Consider the following 23020-nt stretch of genomic DNA (forward strand, 5'->3'; position numbering starts at 1 on the left):
CTGTCAAGCCACAGTCTTTTGAAATGAAGAGGTCAAAATTGAATGTTGTAGGGGAAAAAACTACTCAAAGCAAAACTAATACGGCTCCAAAATTTATAAATGTACTAGTTCGCCTCAATTAGTGAGAAATAATGTGCCTCTGTGAGCACTGGGGGCTGGGCCCCCCTAAAGACCAGATCCTAAAATCGCCCCTGGTCACATGACCTGGTTGCAAAGCAATATGAATAGGCCAAATAAAACGTACTATTGTCACAATTTTGGGGGCCAAATTGTGACAATATTACGTTTTCCCTTGTGGACCAACGCAGCTATTACACGTTTTTCTGTGAGACTGGGTTGGCAACAATGCCAGGAAGCCTCATTGTTCAGGTGGGAGTCGCACAGACTCTCACAGACACTGATGTGTTTGTTCAAAGCTTCCACCTGATGAAGTGACCCACAGTCAAAGCTGACAGGACTGCTGCAGAACAGATGTTCACACATCACCGAGTCTCTCTGTCTGTTTCTGTGTGTGACGTCAGCTGTTTTAACTTCCCTCCATCATTAAATGAAACGTTCCAGAGAACTGAACCTTCAGGTTTTACAGGTGAGGTGGAACAGAGAAGAGGCATTTTAAAGGAGGGCCGGGTGTGAGTCCGTCAGTGTTTCCAGCTCAGCTCGGTGGAAGTCTTCCGTCTGTCAGCGCTCTGCAGCTCCGACCACCCAACTCCTCCATCTGTGAGGAAAACTGCTGTGAGTCTCTTTCATGTTTCAGCTTCTTTAGTCTGTCAAAGTGTTGATCAGCTGATCAGAATGACTGCAGAAACTTTACTGATCCTGCAGGGAAACAGCTCTGTTGCCACACGTAGTTAAGAAAGAAGGAAACGGAATAAATCAGAATGTGAGGAAGGCTGAATGTGTGAAAACATGATGTGTTCAGATGTTAGTTTATGGGCTGGATATGTGCTTATAAATGTGAGAACATGGAGCGTCCCGGCCTTCCCAGGAGTGAAGTTACAGACTCATCCCACCCGTTTACTGTGTTTGTTGTTTGTTCAGAAGCAGCTGGAGACAAACGGAGGAAGTTTTTAGACAAACAGCTGACAGCTCTTCATCTGTCTGTCATAATGATAATGGGTTGAACATTTCTCAGCTGAGCCCGTTCTTTGACCTTGGCTGTACACAACAGGGTTAAGATCAACATTCCCACCGTGGCTGATGTCAGCAGCTGTTTGCACATGCTCAGATCTGTTGTTGTGGCTGCTCAGACAGGGTGTGGAGTGCAGGAGGAGCACAGTGTTCACAACGTGTTAGTTTCTGAATCACATGACCACGCCTCCTCATTTCAAAAGAAGAAATCCACGTGACTTTAGAAAATATAAAGAAGTCTCCCACTGAAGATGGTCAGTTCTATTGTAGAATCATTTTTATTGTACTTTACCAGTTCTGTATATACATTTCCATTTTTTTATATATCACTTTCAGGATTTAATTTATCATTTTAAATATGACTTTATTTAATATTGATTGAAACAACATCCCATAAATCTCCACCCGCTGCTTATTGAATGTTTGTCAGACTCACTGAAAGTCTGCACTCACACATTATCATTAAATACTTTACTGTTTTATTTATTTATTTATTTATTTATTTCACATGTTACATGTTACATGTATGACTGTGTCTAAAGTATCTAAAGAAATGATCGTTGGACTGCTTTCAGTGTACTTCTGCTGTGTTTGTTGGGGATGAAGCCAGCCGACAGAATATAAGTGTTTCCATCAGCTCAGCCTTAAACTGAAGCAGCAGCAGGACGACAAACATGTTTGTGATGCAGAATTACAGCTTTTCCTCTGATGATTTGACAATATGTTTATCTGATTAGATCTGATCACGAGAACCTCTGCTGCCTTCTTCAGGAATGTTACAGTAACAGCAGGCAGAAACACTCCTCTTCAGTTATAGATCGTCTGAGTGAATAAAGAACTTAATAACAGCTGAGTGCATACTTGGGACCTTGTCTGGTGTCGGTCTGAACCCACCAACACTGTTACAAACAAAAAGAGTAAACATCAGTAAAATATCAGACCTATAAACAACAATTAAAGTGAGGCTCTAAGAGCTGAAACATCACAGAGCAACGGACCAACAGAGTAACACAGCAGTTACTGATCCAATGTGCATCTGAGGAACTCTGATATGATTTTATTTATATAGCACCAAATTACAACACATCGTCTCAGGGCACTTCAATGATTCAGTCCAGTTCAAGCCAATTAGAGTCCAATTCATCATAATCTTAATCCAATCAAATCCAATTTATTTAATTCAAAATTCATCCAATTAATTCATATAGAGCCACTTCAAAAACAATTTTCTAGCGAAGGAAACCAACAGATTGCACTGAAACTTCTCTTCAGTCCAATCTCCCGTCCTGAGCGTGAAGGCTCTGCATCCCAAACTGGCAGCTGGTTCCACAGAGAGGGGCCTGATAACTGAAGGCTCTGCCTCCCAAACTGGCAGCTGGGCCCACAGAGAGGAGCCTGATAACTGAAGGCGCTGCCTCCCAAACTGGCAGCTGGTTCCACAGAGAGGGGCCTGATAACTGAAGGCTCTGCCTCCCAAACTGGCAGCTGGGCCCACAGAGAGGAGCCTGATAACTGAAGGCTCTGCCTCCCAAACTGGCAGCTGGTTCCACAGAGAGGAGCCTGGTAACTGAAGGCTCTGCCTCCCAAACTGGCAGCTGGTTCCACAGAGAGGAGCCTGGTAACTGAAGGCTCTGCCTCCCAAACTGGCAGCTGGTTCCACAGAGAGGAGCCTGGTAACTGAAGGCTCTGCCTCCCAAACTGGCAGCTGGTTCCACAGAGAGGAGCCTGGTAACTGAAGGCTCTGCCTCCCAAACTGGCAGCTGGTTCCACAGAGAGGAGCCTGATAACTGAAGGCTCTGCCTCCCAAACTGGCAGCTGGTTCCACAGAGAGGGGCCTGATAACTGAAGGCGCTGCCTCCCAAACTGGCAGCTAGTTCCACAGATTTATAAGCAGACAGTTCTGAGTAGTTCAGGTCTTTATGTCTTTAAGACATACCTGTAGTCTGACCAACTCATTGGTTTCATCTGGTTTCATAGATAAATACAGCTGAGTATCATCTGCATAGTGATGGAAATTTATGCCATGCTGTCTAATAATGATACCGAATGGAGGCAGGTATAAATTGAAGAGAAAAAGGAGGATGTGAGTTGATGTGCAGATGAATGATCTGTGTTTCCTCTGCAGAAGAAGGTAGAAAGTGTGTGTGAGCTGATGTGAGTTCAGCAGCATGGATCAGAGTGAGGACACTAAAACCTCTCTGTGTGGGGAACATGAGAGCCAGAGCAAAGCTCAGAGGTGAGGTGACCATCTCTAACTGTCCATGACTCTTCTCCATGTCCCAGCTCAGCGCTCACATCACCAAACCACCTTTATTCACAGGAAGGGACAGAGACCTGGATCCAGGAGGGGGTCCTCACAGAGCGAACTGCAGAAGGATCTCCCACTTTTCAGCTTACAGGCCTCGAAAGCTGAGTAAGTTAACATCTGGTCATTGATTTAGAGGTTGTTAAGTATATCATGCATGCAGGCTGAAAAGCATTTTTTTCCCCATCAGGATCCACCAGACACCAGAACCTGAACCTGAACCTGAACCAGAACCTGAACCTGAACCTGAACCCGAACCAGAACCCAGCTGTGTGTCCTTTAAGAGCGACTGGTCAATGGGTAAACCTATTGACTTCAAATCAGCCCAACATCCGTCCCCTCAGAGGTGAGCTGAGTGTAAATGCTGTAACAGAGTAAAATGCAGCAGCTGAGGGTCTCTGGTGATTGGTCTAAATCTGAGGGTTAAAAGCTTCAGAGTGTGTTTATCAGCATTGAGCTCTGTAAGATCACAGAGCTGCCAGCAGGGGGAGCTGTAACATTGTTCCACAGCAGCCACACTGACTCTCTGACAGGCCGTCTCACTGCAGACTCAAACACTATCACTGATACTTTAGTTTGAAGAAAACAAGTGTTTCTCTGTCAGGATCCTTCAGAGACTCAGACCCAGACCCAGACCTGGACCTGGACCTGGACCCAGCTGTGTGTCCATGAAGAGTGACTGGTCAATGAGTCGTTATGATGAATTCAAATCAACCCAACATCCATCCCCTCAGAGGTGAGCTGAGTGTAAATGCTGTAACAGAGTAAAATACAGCATCTGAGGGTCTCTGGTGATTGGTCTGAATCTGAGGGTTAAAAGCTTCAGAGTGTGTGTTTCTCAGCACTGAACTCTGTAAGATCACAGAGCTGCCACCAGGGGGAGCTGTAACATTGTTCCACGGCAGCCACACTGACTCTCTGACAGGCCGTCTCACTGCAGACTCAAACACTATCACTGATACTTTAGTTTGAAGAAAACAAGTGTTTTTCTGTCAGGATCCATCAGAGACTCAGACCTGAACCTGGAGCTGATCCTGAACCCAGCTGTGTGTCCATGAAGAGCGACCGGTCGATGAGTCGTTATTATGAATTCAAATCAGACCAACATCCATCCCCAAAGAGGTGAGCTGAGTGTAAATGCTGTAACAGAGTAAAATGAGTCAGTTTGAAGAGTTTTTACCCCAACATGTGTTTAATGTGAGCTCAGCTCTGTTTCACATCCATTTCTATGTTCATATGTGAAGCGGTGTGTGTTGGATGTTTTCCACCATCACAGCAGAATGATGTTGGAGGAGGTGTTTCTGAGTGTCTGTAGGACAGCAGCTGATCCAGCAGGGGGCACCTTTGTGCTTTGGCTCTAACACAGTCCATGCATCCATCCATCCATCCATCCATCCATCCATCCATCCATCCATCCATCCATCCATCCATCCATCCATCCATCCATCCATCCATCCATTATCTTCCGCTGGTCCGGGGATCGGGTCGCGGGGGCAGCAGCTTGAGCAAAGAGACCCAGACGTCCCTGTCCCCGGCCACTTCCTTCAGCTCTTCTGGGGGGACCCCGAGGCGTTCCTAGTGCCAACCGAGAGACATAGTCTCTCCAACGTGTCCTGGGTCTTCCCCGGTGCCTCCTCCCAGTGGGACGGGCCCGGAACACCTCACCAGGGAGGCATCCAGGAGGCATCCTAACCAGATGCCCGAGCCACCTCATCTGACTCCTCTCGATGCGGAGGAGCAGCGGTTCTACTCCGAGCCCCTCCCGGATGACCGAGCTTCTCACCCTATCTCTAAGGGAGAGCCCAGCCAACCTGCGGAGGAAACTCATTTTGGCCGCTTGTATTCGCGATCTCGTTCTTTCGGTCACTACCCACAGCTCGTGACCATAGGTGAGGGTAGGAACATAGATTGACCGGTAAATCGAGAGCTTCGCCTTCTGGCTCAGCTCCTTCTTCACCACGACGGGCCGGTGCAGAGCCCGCATCACTGCAGACGCCGCACCGATCCGTCTGTCAATCTCTCGCTCCATTCGTCCCTCACTCGTGAACAAGACCCCGAGATACTTGAACTCCTCCACTTGGGGAAGGATCTCATTCCCGACCCGGAAAGAGCATTCCACCCTTTTCCGGCTGAGGACCATGGTCTCGGATTTGGAGGTGCTGATTCTCATCCCAGCCGCTTCACACTCAGCTGCGAACCGCTCCAGTGAGAGCTGAAGGTCACGGCCCGACGACGCCAACAGAACCGCATCGTCCGCAAAAAGCAGAGACCCGATTCTGAGGTCTCCAAAACGGACCCCCTCCACTTCCTGGCTGCGCCTAGAAATTCTGTCCATAAAAATTCTGAACAGAATCGGTGACCAAGGGCAGCCCTGACGGAGTCCAACTCTCACAGGAAACATGTCCGACTAACTGCCGGCAATGCGGACCAAACTCTGACACCGGTCATACAGAGACCGAACAGCCCATATCAAGGAGTCCGGCACTCCATACTCCCGGAGCACCCCCCACAAGAGTCCCCGAGGATCACGGTCGAACGCCTTCTCCAAGTCCACAAAACACATTTAGACCGGTTGGGCGAACTCCCATGCTCCCTCCAGGATCCTGCGGAGGGTATAGAGCTGGTCCACTGTTCCATGGCCAGGACGAAATCCTGAATCCGAGATTCGACTATCCGGCGGATCCTCCTCTCCAGTACCCCCGAATAGACCTTACCAGGGAGGCTGAGGCGTGTGATCCCCCTATAGTTGGAACACACACTCTGGTCCCCCTTTCTAAAGAGGGGGACCACCACTCTGATCTGCCAGTTCAGAGGCACTGTCAGTTCAGAGGCATTGTCCACGCGATGCTGCAGAGGCGTGTCAACCAAGACAGCCCTACAACATCCAGAGCCTTGAGGAACTCAGTACGGACCTAATCCACCCCCGGGGTCTTGCCACCGAGGAGTATTTTGACCACCTCGGCAACCTCAGCCCCAGAAATGGGAGGCCCCACGTCCGAGCTCCCCAACTCTGCTTCCTCATCGGAAGGCATGTCGGTAGGATTGAGGAGGCCCTCGAAGTATTCCCCCCACCGACTCACCACGTCCCTAGTTGAAGTCAGCAGAGCCCCGCCCTCACCATACACGGTGTTGACGGTGCACCGCTTCCCCCCCCTGAGCCGCCAGATGGTGGACCAGAAGCTCCTCGAGGCTGTCCTGAAATCATTCTCCATGGCCTCCCTGAACTCCTCCCAAGCCCGAGTTTTTGCCTCTGCAACTGCCGAGGCCGCGTTCCGCTTGGCCTGTCGGTACCCATCAGCTGCTTACAGAGTCCCACTGGCCAAAAAGGCCCGAAAGGACTTCTTCTTAGGCTTGACGGCTTCCCTCACCATTGGTGTCCACCGGCGGGTTCGGGGATTGCCGCCACGACAGGCACCGACCACCTTACGGCCACAGCTCCGGTCGGCCGCCTCAACAATGGAGGCACGGAACATGGCCCATTCGGGCTCAATGTCGGAGGTGGGAGTTGAAACTTCTCCTTACAGGGGATTCCACCAGCCGTTCCCAACAGACCCTCACAATACGTTTGGGCCTGCCAGGTCTGACTAGGGTGTCCTGGTGCCACGTGCACATATGGACACCCTTATGCCTGAACATGGTGTTCGTTATGGACAGTCCGTGACGAGCACAGAAGTCCAACAACAAAGCACCACTCTGATTCAGATCGGGGGGCCGTTCCTCCCAATCACGCCCCTCCAGGTCTCACTGTCATTGCCCACGTGAGCATTGAAGTCCCCCAGCAGGACGAGGGAGTCTCCCGGAGGAGCAATCTCTAGTGCCTCCTCCATGGACTCCAAAAAGTACTCTGAACTGCTGTTTGGTGCATAAGCACAAACAACAGTCAGGACCCGTCCCCCCACCCTAAGGCGGAGGGAGGCTACCCTCTCGCTCACCGGGGTAAACCCCAATGTACAGGCGCACAGCCGGGGGGCAATAAGTGCTCTACGCCTCTCACCACGGGCAACTCCAGAGTGGAAGAGAGTCCACCCCCTCTCGAGGAGGCTGGTTCCGGAGCCCAAGCCATGCGTCGAGGTGAGTCCGACTATATCTAGCCGGAACCGCTTAGCCTCGCGCACCAGCTCAGGCTCCTTCCCCAGCAGAGAGGTGACGTTCCACGTCCCGAGAGCCAGCTTCAGTAGCTGAGGATCAGACCGCCAAGGTCTCCGCCTTCAGCTGCCACCCAGCTCACAACATGCACCCGTGTAGGAATGAACTTACACTCAGGGGGCCGGTGCTGCTGGATGGAGGAGGACAGACAGATTTATTTAGAATTAAAAAGCTGAACGTCTGAACCACATGGAGCTGATGGAGGTGTGATGTCTTCCAGGTTCAGCAGAGGAACAGTCAGCAGGGTGCTGACTGGGAAACAATCATCAGATGATGTTGAACAGTCATCGTCTGAGGCCTTCCCACTGGGAGCTGCCCAGTACAACAACAGTCTGATCCCAGCACACACTGGCTCTGGCTGCCTTGCTCCAGGGCACTTCAGCAGGGAGGGAAAGCTTTCTGAAGGGGTTGGTGAGAGCTGCTGGGACCCAAGCAAAGTGAGCTGAAAGCTCCAAGCAGCTGCAGACTGAGCTGTTGGTTCTCAGTGGGATCAGCAGGACCAGTAAAGCTTTCCCACTACAGGGAGTCCTCTGACCCACTGCTCACATCCACACATCCCTTCATGGACCTTCACCTTGTGTTGCTCCCTGTGTGGACAGACACAATGTGAGCTCATTCTTCATGATTCCTCCACAGAGTGGACCAGCAGAGCTCAGAGGGTCCCAGTGGTCCGTCTGCCCAGCAGCATCAAACACAGCTGGACTCCATATTTATGGTCTGTACATGTACAACAACTACTTTCCCATCTGTTCTGCTCACAGCCATCTCCATGCTGCACTCTGTAGACCAGTGGGTTGTCAGTGTGTCCAACATGGATCTGATGTTTGGCTCCATGGTTTCAGTCTGATCGGCTCATTCATATAGTTTTCTGTTCCAGCTGCTGGAGGACAACATGCTCACTTTTGTGAAGGAGGAGCTGAAGAAGATGCAGAAGGCTCTGAGTCCAGATTACCCAGAATGCTTAGAAAGTCAGAGGGAGGGTGAGGATGAAGAGCAGAGGAGCAGCAGAGAGGCATTAGTGAAGATCACAGTTCACTTCCTGAGGAGAATGAAGCAGGAGGAGCTGGCTGACCGTCTGCAGAGCAGTAAGAGGATTTCTCTAAAGGTTTAACCTGCTGGATAAATGACACATTTACTGATGTCTCAGCACACAGAACAGCAGATGTTCAGATACTCATTCTTTACAGGGTTGAAATGTCTGTTTACTGATGTTATTTCTTGTCTTCATTCAGAACTTGTTGCTGCAGTTTGTAGTCGTAAAGTTAAATGTGCTCTGAAGGAGAAGTTCCAGTGTGTGTTTGAGGGGATTCCTAAAGCAGGAAAGCCAACCCTTCTGAATCAGATCTACACAGAGCTCTACATCACAGAGGGAGGGAGCGGAGAGGTCAATGATGAACATGAGGTCAGACAGATTGAAGCAGCATCCAGGAAAGCAGGCAGAGCAGAAACATCCATCAGACAAGAAGACATCTTTAAAGGCCCACCTGGAAGAGATGAACCAATCAGCACAGTGATGACAAAGGGAGTGGCTGGCATTGGGAAAACAGTCTTAACACAGAAGTTCACTCTGGACTGGGCTGAAGGCAAAGCCAACCAGGACATCCACTTCATGTTTCCATTCACTTTCAGAGAGCTGAATGTGCTGAAAGAGAGAAAGTTCAGCTTGGTGGAACTTGTTCATCACTTCTTTACTGAGACCAAAGCAGCAGGAATCTGCAGCTTTGAACAGTTCCAGGTCGTGTTCATCTTTGACGGTCTGGATGAGTGTCGACTTCCTCTGGACTTCCACAGCAAGGAGCCCCTGACTGATGCTACAGAGCCCACCTCAGTGGATGTGCTGCTGACAAACCTCATCAGGGGGAAGCTGCTTCCCTCTGCTCGCCTCTGGATAACCACACGACCCGCAGCAGCCAATCAGATCCCTGCTGGCTGTGTCGGCATGGTGACAGAGGTCAGAGGGTTCACTGACCCACAGAAGGAGGAGTACTTCAGGAAGAGATTCAGAGATGAGGAGCAGGCCAGCAGGATCATCTCCCACATCCAGACATCCCGAAGCCTCCACATCATGTGCCACATCCCAGTCTTCTGCTGGATCACTGCTACAGTTCTGGAGGATGTGTTGGAAACCAGAGAGGGAGCAGAGCTGCCCAGCACCCTGACTGAGATGTACATCCACCTCCTGGTGGTTCAGGCCAAAGTGAAGAAGCTCAAGTATGATGGAGGAGCTGAGACAGATCCACACTGGAGTCCAGAGAGCAGGAAGATGATTGAGTCTCTGGGAAAACTGGCTTTTGAGCAGCTGCAGAAAGGAAACCTGATCTTCTATGAATCAGACCTGACAGAGTGTGGCATCGATATCTCAGCAGCCTCAGTGTACTCAGGAGTGTTCACACAGATCTTTAGAGAGGAGAGAGGGCTGTACCAGGAGAAGGTGTTCTGCTTCATCCATCTGAGTGTTCAGGAGTTTCTGGCTGCTCTTCATGTGCATCTGACCTTCATCAACTCTGGACTCAACCTGATGGGAGAAGAAGAACGACCCAAGAAGCCTTCATTTTTTAAGAAACCAAAACTAAAACATCTGCATCAGAGTGCTGTGAACAAGGCCTTAAAGAGTCCAAATGGACACCTGGACCTGTTCCTCCGCTTCCTCCTGGGTCTTTCCCTGCAGACCAATCAGAGGCTCCTACGAGGCCTGCTGACACAGACAGGAAGTAGCTCACAGACCAATCAGGAAACAGTCGATTACATCAAGTATAAGATCAGTGAGGATCTGTCTGCAGAGAGAAGCATCAATCTGTTCCACTGTCTGAATGAACTGAATGATCGTTCTCTGGTGGAGGAGATCCAACAGGCCCTGAGTTCAGGAAGTCTCTCCACAGATAAACTGTCTCCTGATCAGTGGTCAGCTCTGGTCTTCATCTTACTGTCATCAGGAAAACATCTGGATGTGTTTGACCTGAAGAAGTACTCTGCTTCAGAGGAGGCTCTTCTGAGGCTGCTGCCAGTGGTCAAAGCCTCCAACAAAGCTCTGTGAGTACAAACACAGATATATTTCTTTATAAATACATTGTTTACTTATTAACTGGAGAAAAACAGCAGAATCAGCGTTAAACTCAGTTTCAAATGAACTTCATTTTATTTATGAAGTGTCAGTTCACAACAAAATATCATCTTACAAATGATGTGAGATGATACTTTGTTGGAAATAGAAACTCAGCAGTTCCTCTGAGGAAGAACTTGGTGGCAGTTATTTATCAATTTTATAATTAATTTGTTTAATGGATTAATTCATCATTTTATTTGCTCCCATCTTATTAGTTACATTAGTTATCTGGCTTAACTAACTCTAACAATAAGTCAATAAAGCTTCTCTGACTCTGGATATGTTTTTTTTATCTGATGTTTCCTCCCCAGACTCGTCAGACTCACACTGACTGCATGTGTTCAGTACGTCCTGAAGTGTAGATTTAGTTTTACTGTCTGTTTTCAACACGAGAAACTTTAACAAAGTAACCAAAATTCAGTTTGTGCTTTTTAACTTACTCTTCTGTGGAAACGTTTTAAGTCTTGAGTCTAAGAAAGAGAAAAACATGTTGTCATTCATGTATTAATTTGTTGGTAGAAAGGTCCGTCAGTCCTACAGAAAGCATGTCAGTCTGCAGAGTGACAGACAAAGGCTGCAGCTAGAGCCACAGCTGAGCTGGGCCAGATAACACTTTGGTGCTGGAGAAACAGCTGACTGTTAGTGTGAGAAGATGCTTTGCTCACATGGTGTTCTTTGCTGAGCTGATCTGATCACAGGATGAGCCAATAACAGCAGCAGATACATCTTTTAGTTTCTCCATCTACTGAGCTAAGACGGCACATGTAGACATCTTCCATCACACTTTAATGTCTTTAACAAATAAACAGAAACAAACAGGGAAACAGAATTCTTCCACTTATCAAATATGAATGTAGTTTGATTGATTAATAGATCAAGTTATTTCCTTCCATCTCATTCCCTCCTCAGCCTGAGTGGCTGTAACCTCTCAGAGAGAAGCTGTGCAGCTCTGTCCTCAGCTCTCAGCTCCCAGTCCTCCAGCCTGACAGAACTGGGCCTGAGTAACAACAACCTGCAGGATTCAGGAGTGAAGCAGCTTTCTGATGGACTGAAGAGTCCAAACTGCAGACTGGAAACTCTCAGGTAAGGATTCATGAACTTTCCAGGTGAGAGCTGATATAATTCTGGGTTATTAGATTAAAAAGCAGCTTCCAGGTACTTTGATCAATGAAACAGGTTGATCTGTTCTGCCCTTTGATTATCTGGCTTAAATAACTGATAATGAAATATAACACACACAGTTTAAAGAAAAATACTTAAGTGCTCTTTTACTTTAACTCCTTTCCATTCCTGTAGATTTGTCCTAAAACACAGATCCATCACATACCCAAAGTAAACTGAGAGCTGTTCTACAACCATGTGTAGCAGTAGCAGTAGTGTTGTGTCTGGCATTATGATGCTTTCATCCTGCAACAGTCACTGCTACCATGATAAATGGGAAGTCTGACCGTGCAGAAACATAGATTTTAAATGTCCTGCAACTACCACCAACTCTGAGGAGATGTTAGACATTTAATTTAAACTGTGTGTGGCAAACAGAGCTGATCTTTGAGAACTGGATGCCACAGCACTGACTTACATCAATTCTAGCTGTTTCTTTCCTTACATCTTGTACATAAAACCTTCTTTAAATGTAGACATACTGCACAGGAACAGTGATATTTGGTTGGTTGATTGATTTGAGCTAAATTTGACCCTTTGTAAATTAGACAGATGTGCAGTCGTAAAACCCACGTTATCTTTTTTTGAGTTAAGGCCAAAATGTATTTCTCCACACAGTCCACTGGAATGTTGTTGTTTTTATCTGATGTTTCCTCCCCAGACTCGTCAGACTCACACTGACTGCATGTGTTCAGTACGTCCTGAAGTGTAGATTTAGTTTTACTGTCTGTTTTAAACATGAGAAACTTTAACAAAGTAACCAAAATTCAGTTTGTGCTTTTTAACTTACTCTTCTGTGGAAACGTTTTAAGTCTTGAGTCTAAGAAAGAGAAAAACATGTTGTCATTCATGTATTAATTTCTTGGTAGAAAGGTCCGTCAGTCCTACAGAAAGCATGTCAGTCTGCAGTGACAGACAAAGGCTGCAGCTAGAGCCACAGCTGAGCTGGGCCAGATAACACTTTGGTGCTGGAGAAACAGCTGACTGTTAGTGTGAGAAGATGCTTTGCTCACATGGTGTTCTTCTTTGCTGAGCTGATCTGATCACAGGATGAGCCAATAACAGCAGCAGATACATCTTTTAGTTTCTCCATCTGCTGAGCTAAGACGGCACATGTAGACATCTTCCATCACACTTTAATGTCTTTAACAAATAAACAGAAACAAACAGGGAAACAGAATTCTTCCACTTATCAAATATGAATGTAGTTTGATTGATTAATGGATCAAGTTATTTCCTTCCATCTCATTCCCTCCTCAGCCTGAGTGGCTGTAACCTCTCAGAGAGAAGCTGTGCAGCTCTGTCCTCAGCTCTCAGCTCCCAGTCCTCCAGCCTGACAGAACTGGGCCTGAGTAACAACAACCTGCAGGATTCAGGAGTGAAGCAGCTTTCTGATGGACTGAAGAGTCCAAACTGCAAACTGGAAACTCTCAGGTAAGGATTCATGAACTTTCCAGGTGAGAGCTGATATAATTCTGGGTTATTGCATTAAAAAGCAGCTTCCAGGTACTTTGATCAATGAAACAGGTTGATCTGTTCTGCCCTTTGATTATCTGGCTTAAATACCTGATAATGAAACATAACACACACAATTTAAAGAAAAATATTTAAGTGCTCTTTTACTTTAACTCCTTTCCATTCCTGTAGATTTGTCCTGAAACACAGATCCATCACATACCCAAAGTAAACTGAGAGCTGTTCTACAACCATGTGTAGCAGTAGCAGTAGTGTTGTGTCTGGCATTATGATGCTTTCATCCTGCAACAGTCACTGCTACCATGATAAATGGGAAGTCTGACCGTGCAGAAACATAGATTTTAAATGTCCTGCAACTACCACCAACTCTGAGGAGATGTTAGACATTTAATTTAAACTGTGTGTGGCAAACAGAGCTGATCCTTGAGAACTGGATGCCACAGCACTGACTTACATCAATTCTAGCTGTTTTTTTCCATACATCTTGTACATAAAACCTTCTTTAAATGTAGACATACTGCACAGGAACAGTGATATTTGGTTGGTTGATTGGTTTGAGCTAAATTTGACCCTTTGTAAATTAGACAGATGTGCGGTCGAGAAACCCACGTTATCTTTTTTTGAGTTAAGCCCAAAATGTATTTCTCCACACAGTCCACTGGAATGTTGTTGTTTTTTAACTTAATCTTCTGATTCATCAATCAAGTTATATCCTTCCATCTCATTCCCTCCTCAGCCTGAGTGGCTGTAACCTCTCAGAGAGAAGCTGTGCAGCTCTGTCCTCAGCTCTCAGCTCCCAGTCCTCCAGCCTGACAGAACTGGGCCTGAGTAACAACAACCTGCAGGATTCAGGAGTGAAGCAGCTTTCTGATGGACTGAAGAGTCCAAACTGCAGACTGGAAACTCTCAGGTAAGGATTCATGAACTTTCCAGGTGAGAGCTGATATAATTCTGGGTTATTAGATTAAAAAGCAGCTTCCAGGTACTTTGATCAATGAAACAGGTTGATCTGTTCTGCCCTTTGATTATCTGGCTTAAATAACTCTGATAACTCTGATAATGAAATATAACACACACAGTTTAAAGAAAAATGCTAAAGTGCTCTTTTACTTTAACTCCTTTCCATTCCTGTAGATTTGTCCTAAAACACAGATCCATCACATACCCAAAGTAAACTACTTTACAGAAATATGAGCAGTTTTTTCCTTTAAAATAGTGCATAAAACCTTTAAATGTGGACACACTGCACTGGGGCAAAGGGATGATATTTGGTTGGTTATTTGGTTTGAGGTGAACCTCCTTTGTGAAGGCGACTGTGAATTAGACAGATGTGTGGCGACAAAGCCACATCATCCTTTAGTGAATCAGAAGCTGAATTTATTTCCCAAACAGACACAATCCTTCTAAGTGTTACTGGAAGTAAATAAGACATGTTTGAACTCATTGGAAAGTGTGATTTTTATAAATAGATGCCTTTAGGATCTCCAAGTCCCAGCTCCTCACCAAGTCTGACTAACTTTTAACATGGCACAAAAAATATTTTACAGCTAGAAGCTCTTGATAAACAGCTCCACACAGACAGCTGCATGTCTTCACTCTGAACTGAAGTGTGGATTTATTTGAATGTCTGTTTTGTCATGTTGGAGGATGAGAAACTCTAAAAAACTGTTTAACTTCTTTTATTCTATATTTTTTTACTTTATTTCCACGGACAAATAAACAAAACCAAATGGGAAAGAATTCTATAAAGGTTATTTGATTGATTGATTAATGTATTTTCTCCCTCCTCAGCCTGAGTGGCTGTAACCTCTCAGAGAGAAGCTGTGCAGCTCTGTCCTCAGCTCTCAGCTCCCAGTCCTCCAGCCTGACAGAACTGGGCCTGAGTAACAACAACCTGCAGGATTCAGGAGTGAAGCAGCTTTCTGATGGACTGAAGAGTCCAAACTGCAGACTGGAAACTCTCAGGTAAGGACTGTATGAAAACAAGCTTCTCCAAACTACACTAACACTCCAGATAATGTAGATGAGGATGAAATCACGTGTACGCTCAGCTGGGCTCAGATGGACCGAGGTGCTCTGTGGATGTTCCTTCTTGTTGTTTCTTTTAGTAAAAACAGTAAAGTGTAGGTGTATATTAATCCAGCTGAATTCCCAATAAAGCTGCTCTCATTCAAGGATTTTTCTGGGGTTTTTGTCACAGTTTGAAAGTGTGACTGAAAATCAGCCCATTAAGACTACATGTCAGCTGGTGGTCACTTAAAGCATGTAATAAAATCACCATTCAAGTAACTTAAAGACAACAGGTGTACAGTGAGTTCAGCTGTACTTACATGTACCCTGAAGCCAAACTGGCAGCTGGTTCCACAGAGAGGGGCCTGATAACTGAAGGCTCTGCCTCCCATTCTGCTTTTAGAAACTCTGGGAACCACAAGTAAACCTGCAGCCTGAGAGCAAAGTGCTCTGTTGGGAACATATCCAACAATGAGATGTTCTCACTCAGGCCGCAGAGTTGCAGCGTCAGACAGACTTCAGTCAGTAACTGGATTCTGCTCCTCTGCATGTGAACAGTTATAAGGAAGGTGTTCCAGTTAATGCTCCAGTCAGGCTGTGAGCAAAGCTCAACTCAAATGTGGAGGAACTGTGCATGATACAGCCAACAGCTGCAGAGTCATCAGAATATTTGAGGAGATGACAGGACTCTGGGGTGTGCTGGAAGTCTGAGGTGTGCAGAGTTCAGTGAAGAGTGAAATGTTGAAATATTCACAATAATCTAAAGTTTTTATTCTCAGAGGTTTTCTTTTCATCCAGGTTTTTCATTCACTGCTGCCATGTTTCCTCTTTGTTTGTCACAGAAGATTGTTCATATGTTCTTCTCATTTTATCTGAAACTGTTACTGGAGCAAAATGATGAAAAGAATCTTTCTCTAAGAATAATGTTACCATTGGATGACCTTCAGCTTGAGTTTCAGAGCAGTTCTCTCAGAGTTTCTGTTGTTGTGTGTGTCTGCAGCCTGTCAGGCTGTCTGATCACAGAGGAAGGCTGTGCTTCTCTGGCTGAAGCTGTGACCTCCAACCCCTCCCATCTGAGAGAGCTGGACCTGAGCTACAACCATCCAGGAGCCTCAGGAGAGAAGCTGCTGAGGGCTGCACTGAAGGATCCACACACACTCAGGTATGAGAGGCCTGCTGCAGCCTCACAATGTCTGTGGGAGGAAAAAAAAAGAGTATGTTGGTTGGTCGATCCAGTTTGGACAGATCGTTGCATATTAAAGGAACAGTTTTTCAACTTCAACTTCAACAATCCTCTGAGCTCCACATGACTCGATATAAGACTTACAGACAGAGCACACAGATCCCCTGTGTTTCTGACAGTCATTTAGCTTCATGTGCACGGAAAAGAAGTCACTTTAACATTTCCCAGCTGAGTCAGAAAAAAGAGCAACAGTGAAAACAATGTGAAGAATCTGAGGCAGGCTGCTGTGCAGAGGATGTTCCTGTCAGAAGCAGATCAGTCAGACTTTAGGGCAGATAGAAGGTTGCAGCTCTGGGTCAGATCAGGAGTTTTTACAGTGTTATTCATATGTGAAGAGATGAAAAGGAGGAGACGGCTGAAAGAAGAAATTGTGACTTCCACAAAGCAGTTTTGTACGCGTCAGTGTTGATTCTGCTCATTGTAGTTTCCAGATGCTCCACTGCAGTGGATGTGTCCAGATGTTGGACTGTTCCTTTCTCAGTGTAGAACAATGTGTGTGAGAGCCATGTAATGTCCACGTTTGATGCTGAAAGAGACGGTGCTGCTCTGACCCCCCTCCTCCTTTCAGGGTGGAGCCTGCTGGAGAACGATGGCTGACACCAGGGCTGAGGAAGTGTGAGTGTGTTCTTCATCTGATTCATGACATCCAGCCATCGTCACACTGTCACATCACTCATTGATCAAAGTGAACAGATGATAGATCAATAACTGCAGCTGGACTGTGTTTGTTCTCTCCTTCAGATTCCTGTCAACTCACAATCGACACAAACACAGTGAACAGGAGACTGAAACTGTCTGACAACAACAGGAAGGTGACATGTGTGGAGCAGGTTCAGTCATATCCTGATCATCCAGACAGGTTTGGTGGCTGGCCTCAGCTGCTGTGTAGAAATGTTCTGACTGGTCGCTGTTACTGGGAGGTCGAGTGGAGAGGAGGAGTTAATATATCAGTGAGTTACAGAGGAATCAGGAGGAGAGGAGGAGGAGACTGTGAGTTTGGATGGACTGATCAGTCCTGGAGTCTGATCTGCTCTGATGGAGGTAAATACTCTGTCTGTCACAATAAGAGAGAAACACCCACCTCCACCTCCTCCTCCTCCTCCTCTGTCTCTGACAGAGCAGCAGTGTATGTGGACCGTCCTGCTGGCACTCTGTCCTTCTACAGAGTCTCCTCTGACACACTGATCCACCTCCACACCTTCAGCACCACATTCACTGAAGAACCTCTGCATCCTGGATTTGGGTTCTGGTCCTGGTCACCTGGTTCCTCAGTGTCTCTGTGCTGAGTATACAGAGTGTCCTCCTGTCAGAGAATCCCTGCTGAACAGATAGTTCAGTCTGTTCATGTCTGTCTCTTTCACTCAGAAACACCTTTTCAGATTCATGGACTCAGTCAGTTTCTGTTTGAAACTCTTCTGAATGATTCCTTGGAAACTTCTTCCTCTTCCAGTCCTTTAAAGATGGAAGCTGCCATTCTTCCAGGATGTTGTTTTTCTGTGTGTTTCCAGTCAAAGCTTCACACTGAGTATCAGCAGGTTGTGTTGAGACCTTTCAGCTGAAGTCAGCTGCAGTTAGTTTGCTGCACATGTGACAAACTGTGACATCAGAGAGGAATCACTGAGCTGCCATCAGCCCAGATGGATTCCAACCTGCTGACAGATGTTCACTGATTCTGCTCCAATGAGCAGAGGTCTGGTGAGCAGCCGCGGTTCATCCTGATGTGTCTTCCCATTCATTTCCTGTTAGATGATGAAAGGACACCTGAGCCCTCATTCATCATTAGTGCGTAGAATCCCTTCTAAATCCTGTCATATGAGTGAAATTTAGAATGTGCCCAAGTACAAAAAAATCGGCATTCATCAAATGTTCTTAGACAGGTTGTACGCACACTGGTAGGTAATCTGCAAAGATAAATACCACACTCCCAGTTCACCTTGCGCGGGCACGAGCAGACTAATTTGTATCATGGAACGCCCCCAAGTAACCATATGTGGCACCAACATTCCCTTTAAAAGCCACCGGAACTTTCTTGCTTGCGCTTGACTCAGAGCGCGGATCTCGAAAACACATGAGAAGCAATACAGAATCATACGCGGCGGACAGCACAGCTTTATGCCAATTACGCACACAGGCTCCACACCTCCACACACGCATCGCGTCTGCAATCATAACTCATTAGGGGAAATCACATTTTGCCAATATTTTAGAGACCCCCCAACATTTCCCAAATCATGTTTTCGGGGGGGTCTCGTGTCAGTTTCAGGGGGTCTCGGGTCCCCCCGTGGTTCGAACACTGACCATACATATAACCAATGTTGCAAACATGCTGCGCAACACTCACCAATAAGCCATCCATCTTCAACAGCTCCTTCTTGTAAACGAAGGCCCACGGAGCTGTTCTGCAAAATAAAGGAATCGTGCGTCCCCCCTGGCCATCGGGCAACGACATTGAGAAGCAGCATATCACTGTCGTATATAAGTTGTACATTAATGGAGTGCTTCCCTTTCCAATTCACGAGGTTGTATTCGTGCTGTGATGGTGCTTTTAGTGCGACGTGAGTGCAGTCTATTGCTCCTATGACGTTGGGGAACTGCGCGATACCATAAAACCCTCGCTTAATGTCTGCCTGGCGCGGACCCCCATAAGGGAATCAAATGTAAGTCGGGGCCAAAGAAATAATCGCATCCAACACTGTGGGCAGAATTCGGCTCATGGACGGCTGAGAAATGCCGCATCGATGGCCCCAATTCACGGCAGAGGTCGATCAATTTATGTTTTGGAAATCTGAACCTGCTTAGAAGCCACTCACTACTTTCTGCCAATAAATCTGCACGCTCCCTAAACACGCGCTCCCTCCGTAGCGCACGGTTTTCCAGATCCTCAAGCAATGCAAGATGGGCCATGTTGCGTTCTGAATGGCATGTCCTACATGTGCCTTTTATACCCATATCAATTAAACTAGGCTGATTATTGTCAGGTCTTCTGTTGAAACGATTATTGTTACACTCTGAATGAAATGCAATGAACGCCAGGTAGGTCTAATGCACCGTGCTTTGGAATTGCATAGGCTACACGGACCCAAATGCCGTCAGACATACTGTAATGTAACAATCTAATGAACATTGTAATATTCCCCTGTGCAGCGATCAACACCATTTGAAGTTTCGTAATTCTACCACTAGGCAATGTGCGTAAGCATGGTCAAAGCTGTGCGTAGATTTACGCACATTTCTAAGTTCAAGTACATGTTCATAAATCCCACACTTTGCTCAGGAATGATCGCACGCACGCTTTACGCACAGATCTGTTCCTAAGAACGCTTCATAAATGAGGGCCCTGGACTGGAGCTGGTTCCTGATGGCAGAATGTTGCTGAATGTTGCTGTTGAACGCTCACAAAGAAGACTGAAATGATTCTTTACAAACAATATTTAGACTTTAACAACATCTGCTTTGGAAGTTCCTGATGTTCAACATGAAAATCCTCCCAGTATATCACTGTTAGTTTGTTTGGTTCATTCTGTCTTTATTTGGACTTTCTGACATTTTCACATGTTGAATTATTGATTTTTCATCATTGTTCACCACAATGTTCATTTTTTTTTAAATTCTGTCTCAAAGACTTTACATGTGAAATGTAGACTTTTAATCAACATTCAGATTTTTTTTGATGAAAATTTCTCTTCTATATCAAATTTGTTCTTCAAGTCTGAACATTTAGATTTTTAAATGGTTCCACACTTTCTGTATATATGTATATATGTGTATATATTGTTTTATCTGATTACTTTCACTTTGATTAAAATATATACAAAATCTCAGATTTTATTTCTCAGATTCTTTTTTAAATGTTTTTTTTTTCTGAATATATTTAGCCGCCAGGGGTCAATTCTTGGACCTCTTCTGTTTAACTTGTATATGCTCCCTTTGGGTCAGATATTGCAGAATTTTAACATCAATTATCACAGTTATGCCAACGATACACAACTTTATGTGTCTCTGTCACCGGACGACTGCAGCCCAGCAGACGTACTGTGTCAGTGTCTGGAGGAAGTAAACACCTGGATGAGAGAGAATTTTCTACAATTAAATGAAGACAAAACTGAGATCATTCTGTTTGGTAGCAAAGAGAAGAGGGTCAGCGTTGGTAAATATCTTGAGACTCGGGACCTTACAATCACTGACCGAGCCGGTAACCTCGGAGTGTTGATAGACTCAGATCTGACTTTCAGCAGCCACATCAAAGCTGTCACCAAGGCAGCTTTTTACCATCTCAGAAACATCAACAGAATTAAAGGTTTCCTCTCCCAAACAGACCAGGAGAAACTCATCCATGCATTCATCTCCAGTAGACTCGATTACTGTAATGCTCTTTTAACTGGACTTCCCAAAAAGAGCATTAAACATCTGCAGCTCATCCAGAACGCTGCTGCTAGAGTTTTAACCCGGACTAAGAGATCTGAACACATCACACCAGTTTTAAAATCTTTACACTGGCTTCCAGTCAGTCACAGAATAGATTTTAAAAGCCTGCTGATGGTTTACAAATCCCAGAATGGTTTAGGCCCAAAATACATCTGTGATATATTCAGAGAATATAAACCCAGCAGAGCTCTTAGATCCAAGGACTCAGGTCAGCTGGTCCAGTCCAGAGTCCAGACTAAACATGGAGAAGCAGCATTTAGCTGTTATGCTGCAAACAAGTGGAACAAACTGCCAGTGGAGATTAAACTTTCACCAAATGGAGACATTTTTAAATCCAGGTTAAAAACATTTCTTTTCTCATGTGTCTATGCATGAAATATCTTTTAACTTATCTAGACTGTTGCCTGATTTTAAATTCATTAAAATGATTTTATTTGTTTCTTTGTATATTCTTTTATGTATTTTTAATGCTTCTTGCACTCCCTGCTGCAATGCTTTTATTTTATGTAAAGCACTTTGAACTTTTTGTACATGAAATGTGCTATACAAATAAATTTGATTTGATTTGATTTGATTTGATTCAAAGCAGGTCTGTTTAAGAGTTGTTCTTCATTCAGATAGCTTTCATAAGGTGTGTGCACATTAAGAATGATGAACACGTGATCACATCATGACCTCACAAGGCCACACGATCCATGTTGGATTATTGGAGCGGCTGCCACTGCATGCTCTGACTGGATATAGAAGAGTGGAAGCTGACGCCTGAACGCCTCCATGACATCAACATCTGAGTGTGAGCAGCAGAAACTTCCAGATTCCACTTAAAGAAACTGTTGGTGCTGCCAGAGAGGAGGAAAATAAAGCTGTTTGTTCTCAGCTTTTCTCAGAGTGGCAGCAGGAAGCTGCTGCGGGTTAATTATTGATGAATTAAAGTCATATGAAGCTGCTAAAGCAGCTGACCTTTGATCACTTTAAGACTCTTTCAGGGTTTGAAGACTTTCAGAGTGACGGCAGCCTGCAGACAGAGCACTGATGTCGGAGAAGAAGCAGAGGATTTCCTCTTCTTCTACACAGACCTGGTCCACACAGCAGAGAGCTGCAGAGGGAAGAAGTTCGTGGAAGAAGCTGAGTAAGTGACACTTTGATTCATTTAAGGCGAGACACGGCGGGCAAAAACAGTGATTTTTCATGCAGTGGTCAATTTTGGGCCAGTCTACTCCTTCAATATGTGTTATTTAAAAACATAAATTAAAATGTTTATTTCATCACATTTTGTTTAATCGCGGCGGTACATTTTGCCCAAATATACCAAAATGAATTCCCCTATTTAAATCTTTCAATGCCGTTTTCTCAAAATCAGTATTTTTTTAATATCAATATCTCAGCCTATGGAGCACCTACTAACACCAAACTTTCCAGTTATACACTTAGCAGTATTCTGAAGATATTTACAGAAGGATTTGTTGATAAATCATTCCTGACCTGATTTACGTGACATTATAATAAAAAAATATTGCGAAAATCGATGTTTTTTAGGCTATGGACAGTATATTTTGATTTCCTAGGAAATGAAAGCAGATATCCTGAAATCCCTCTGTAATTTTCTTTTCATTTGTGTGTAAACCAAATGAAAAAAGAATTTTGCACCTGGTTTTATCATATGTTCAGATCTATCTTCCGGAAATATATGTAAATGTGCGCATTTTTAATGAGATGATGCCTCATTTGCAAAATTAAACATACAAATTTCTAAAATTTGTAATACATATTTTTTTCATACTTGTATAAGTAATCAACTGAGGAAGTTTCATGGTGATATCTATTATTTTAAAATATTACCCTATTCACCTGTAGTGTCTCGCCTTAACAAAGCCTCAGAACAGAGAGAGATTTCCTCTGCTGATGAGACACAAGTCATGTGAGCTGAGAGTAAACAGCAACGATCAGTGTGTTGATGAGGAGCTGCAGCTTGTTAGCAACATGAAATGTTTCCCACTCAGTCTGCTGCTGTTTTCTCCTCCAA

At 45.3% G+C, this 23020-nt stretch overlaps 1 protein-coding gene across 1 annotated transcript; it reads left to right on the forward strand.

Annotated features, from left to right (window-relative positions):
* Positions 1 to 605: 605 nt before the first annotated feature.
* Positions 606 to 21032, forward strand: LOC142391564 (uncharacterized). Its single transcript, XM_075477418.1, has 13 exons — positions 606 to 732; positions 3254 to 3364; positions 3449 to 3541; positions 3624 to 3779; positions 4038 to 4169; positions 4430 to 4555; positions 8216 to 8294; positions 8457 to 8664; positions 8812 to 10609; positions 11592 to 11765; positions 16330 to 16491; positions 17141 to 17187; positions 17314 to 21032. Exons 2-13 carry the CDS (start codon positions 3297 to 3299, stop codon positions 17856 to 17858), a joined length of 3588 nt encoding a protein of 1195 aa, XP_075333533.1. The 5' UTR covers positions 606 to 732; positions 3254 to 3296; the 3' UTR covers positions 17859 to 21032.
* Positions 21033 to 23020: the final 1988 nt, after the last annotated feature.

The sequence above is a fragment of the Odontesthes bonariensis genome, chromosome 11 (assembly GCF_027942865.1).
Source record: "Odontesthes bonariensis isolate fOdoBon6 chromosome 11, fOdoBon6.hap1, whole genome shotgun sequence".
Classification (NCBI taxonomy): Eukaryota; Metazoa; Chordata; class Actinopteri; order Atheriniformes; family Atherinopsidae; genus Odontesthes; species Odontesthes bonariensis.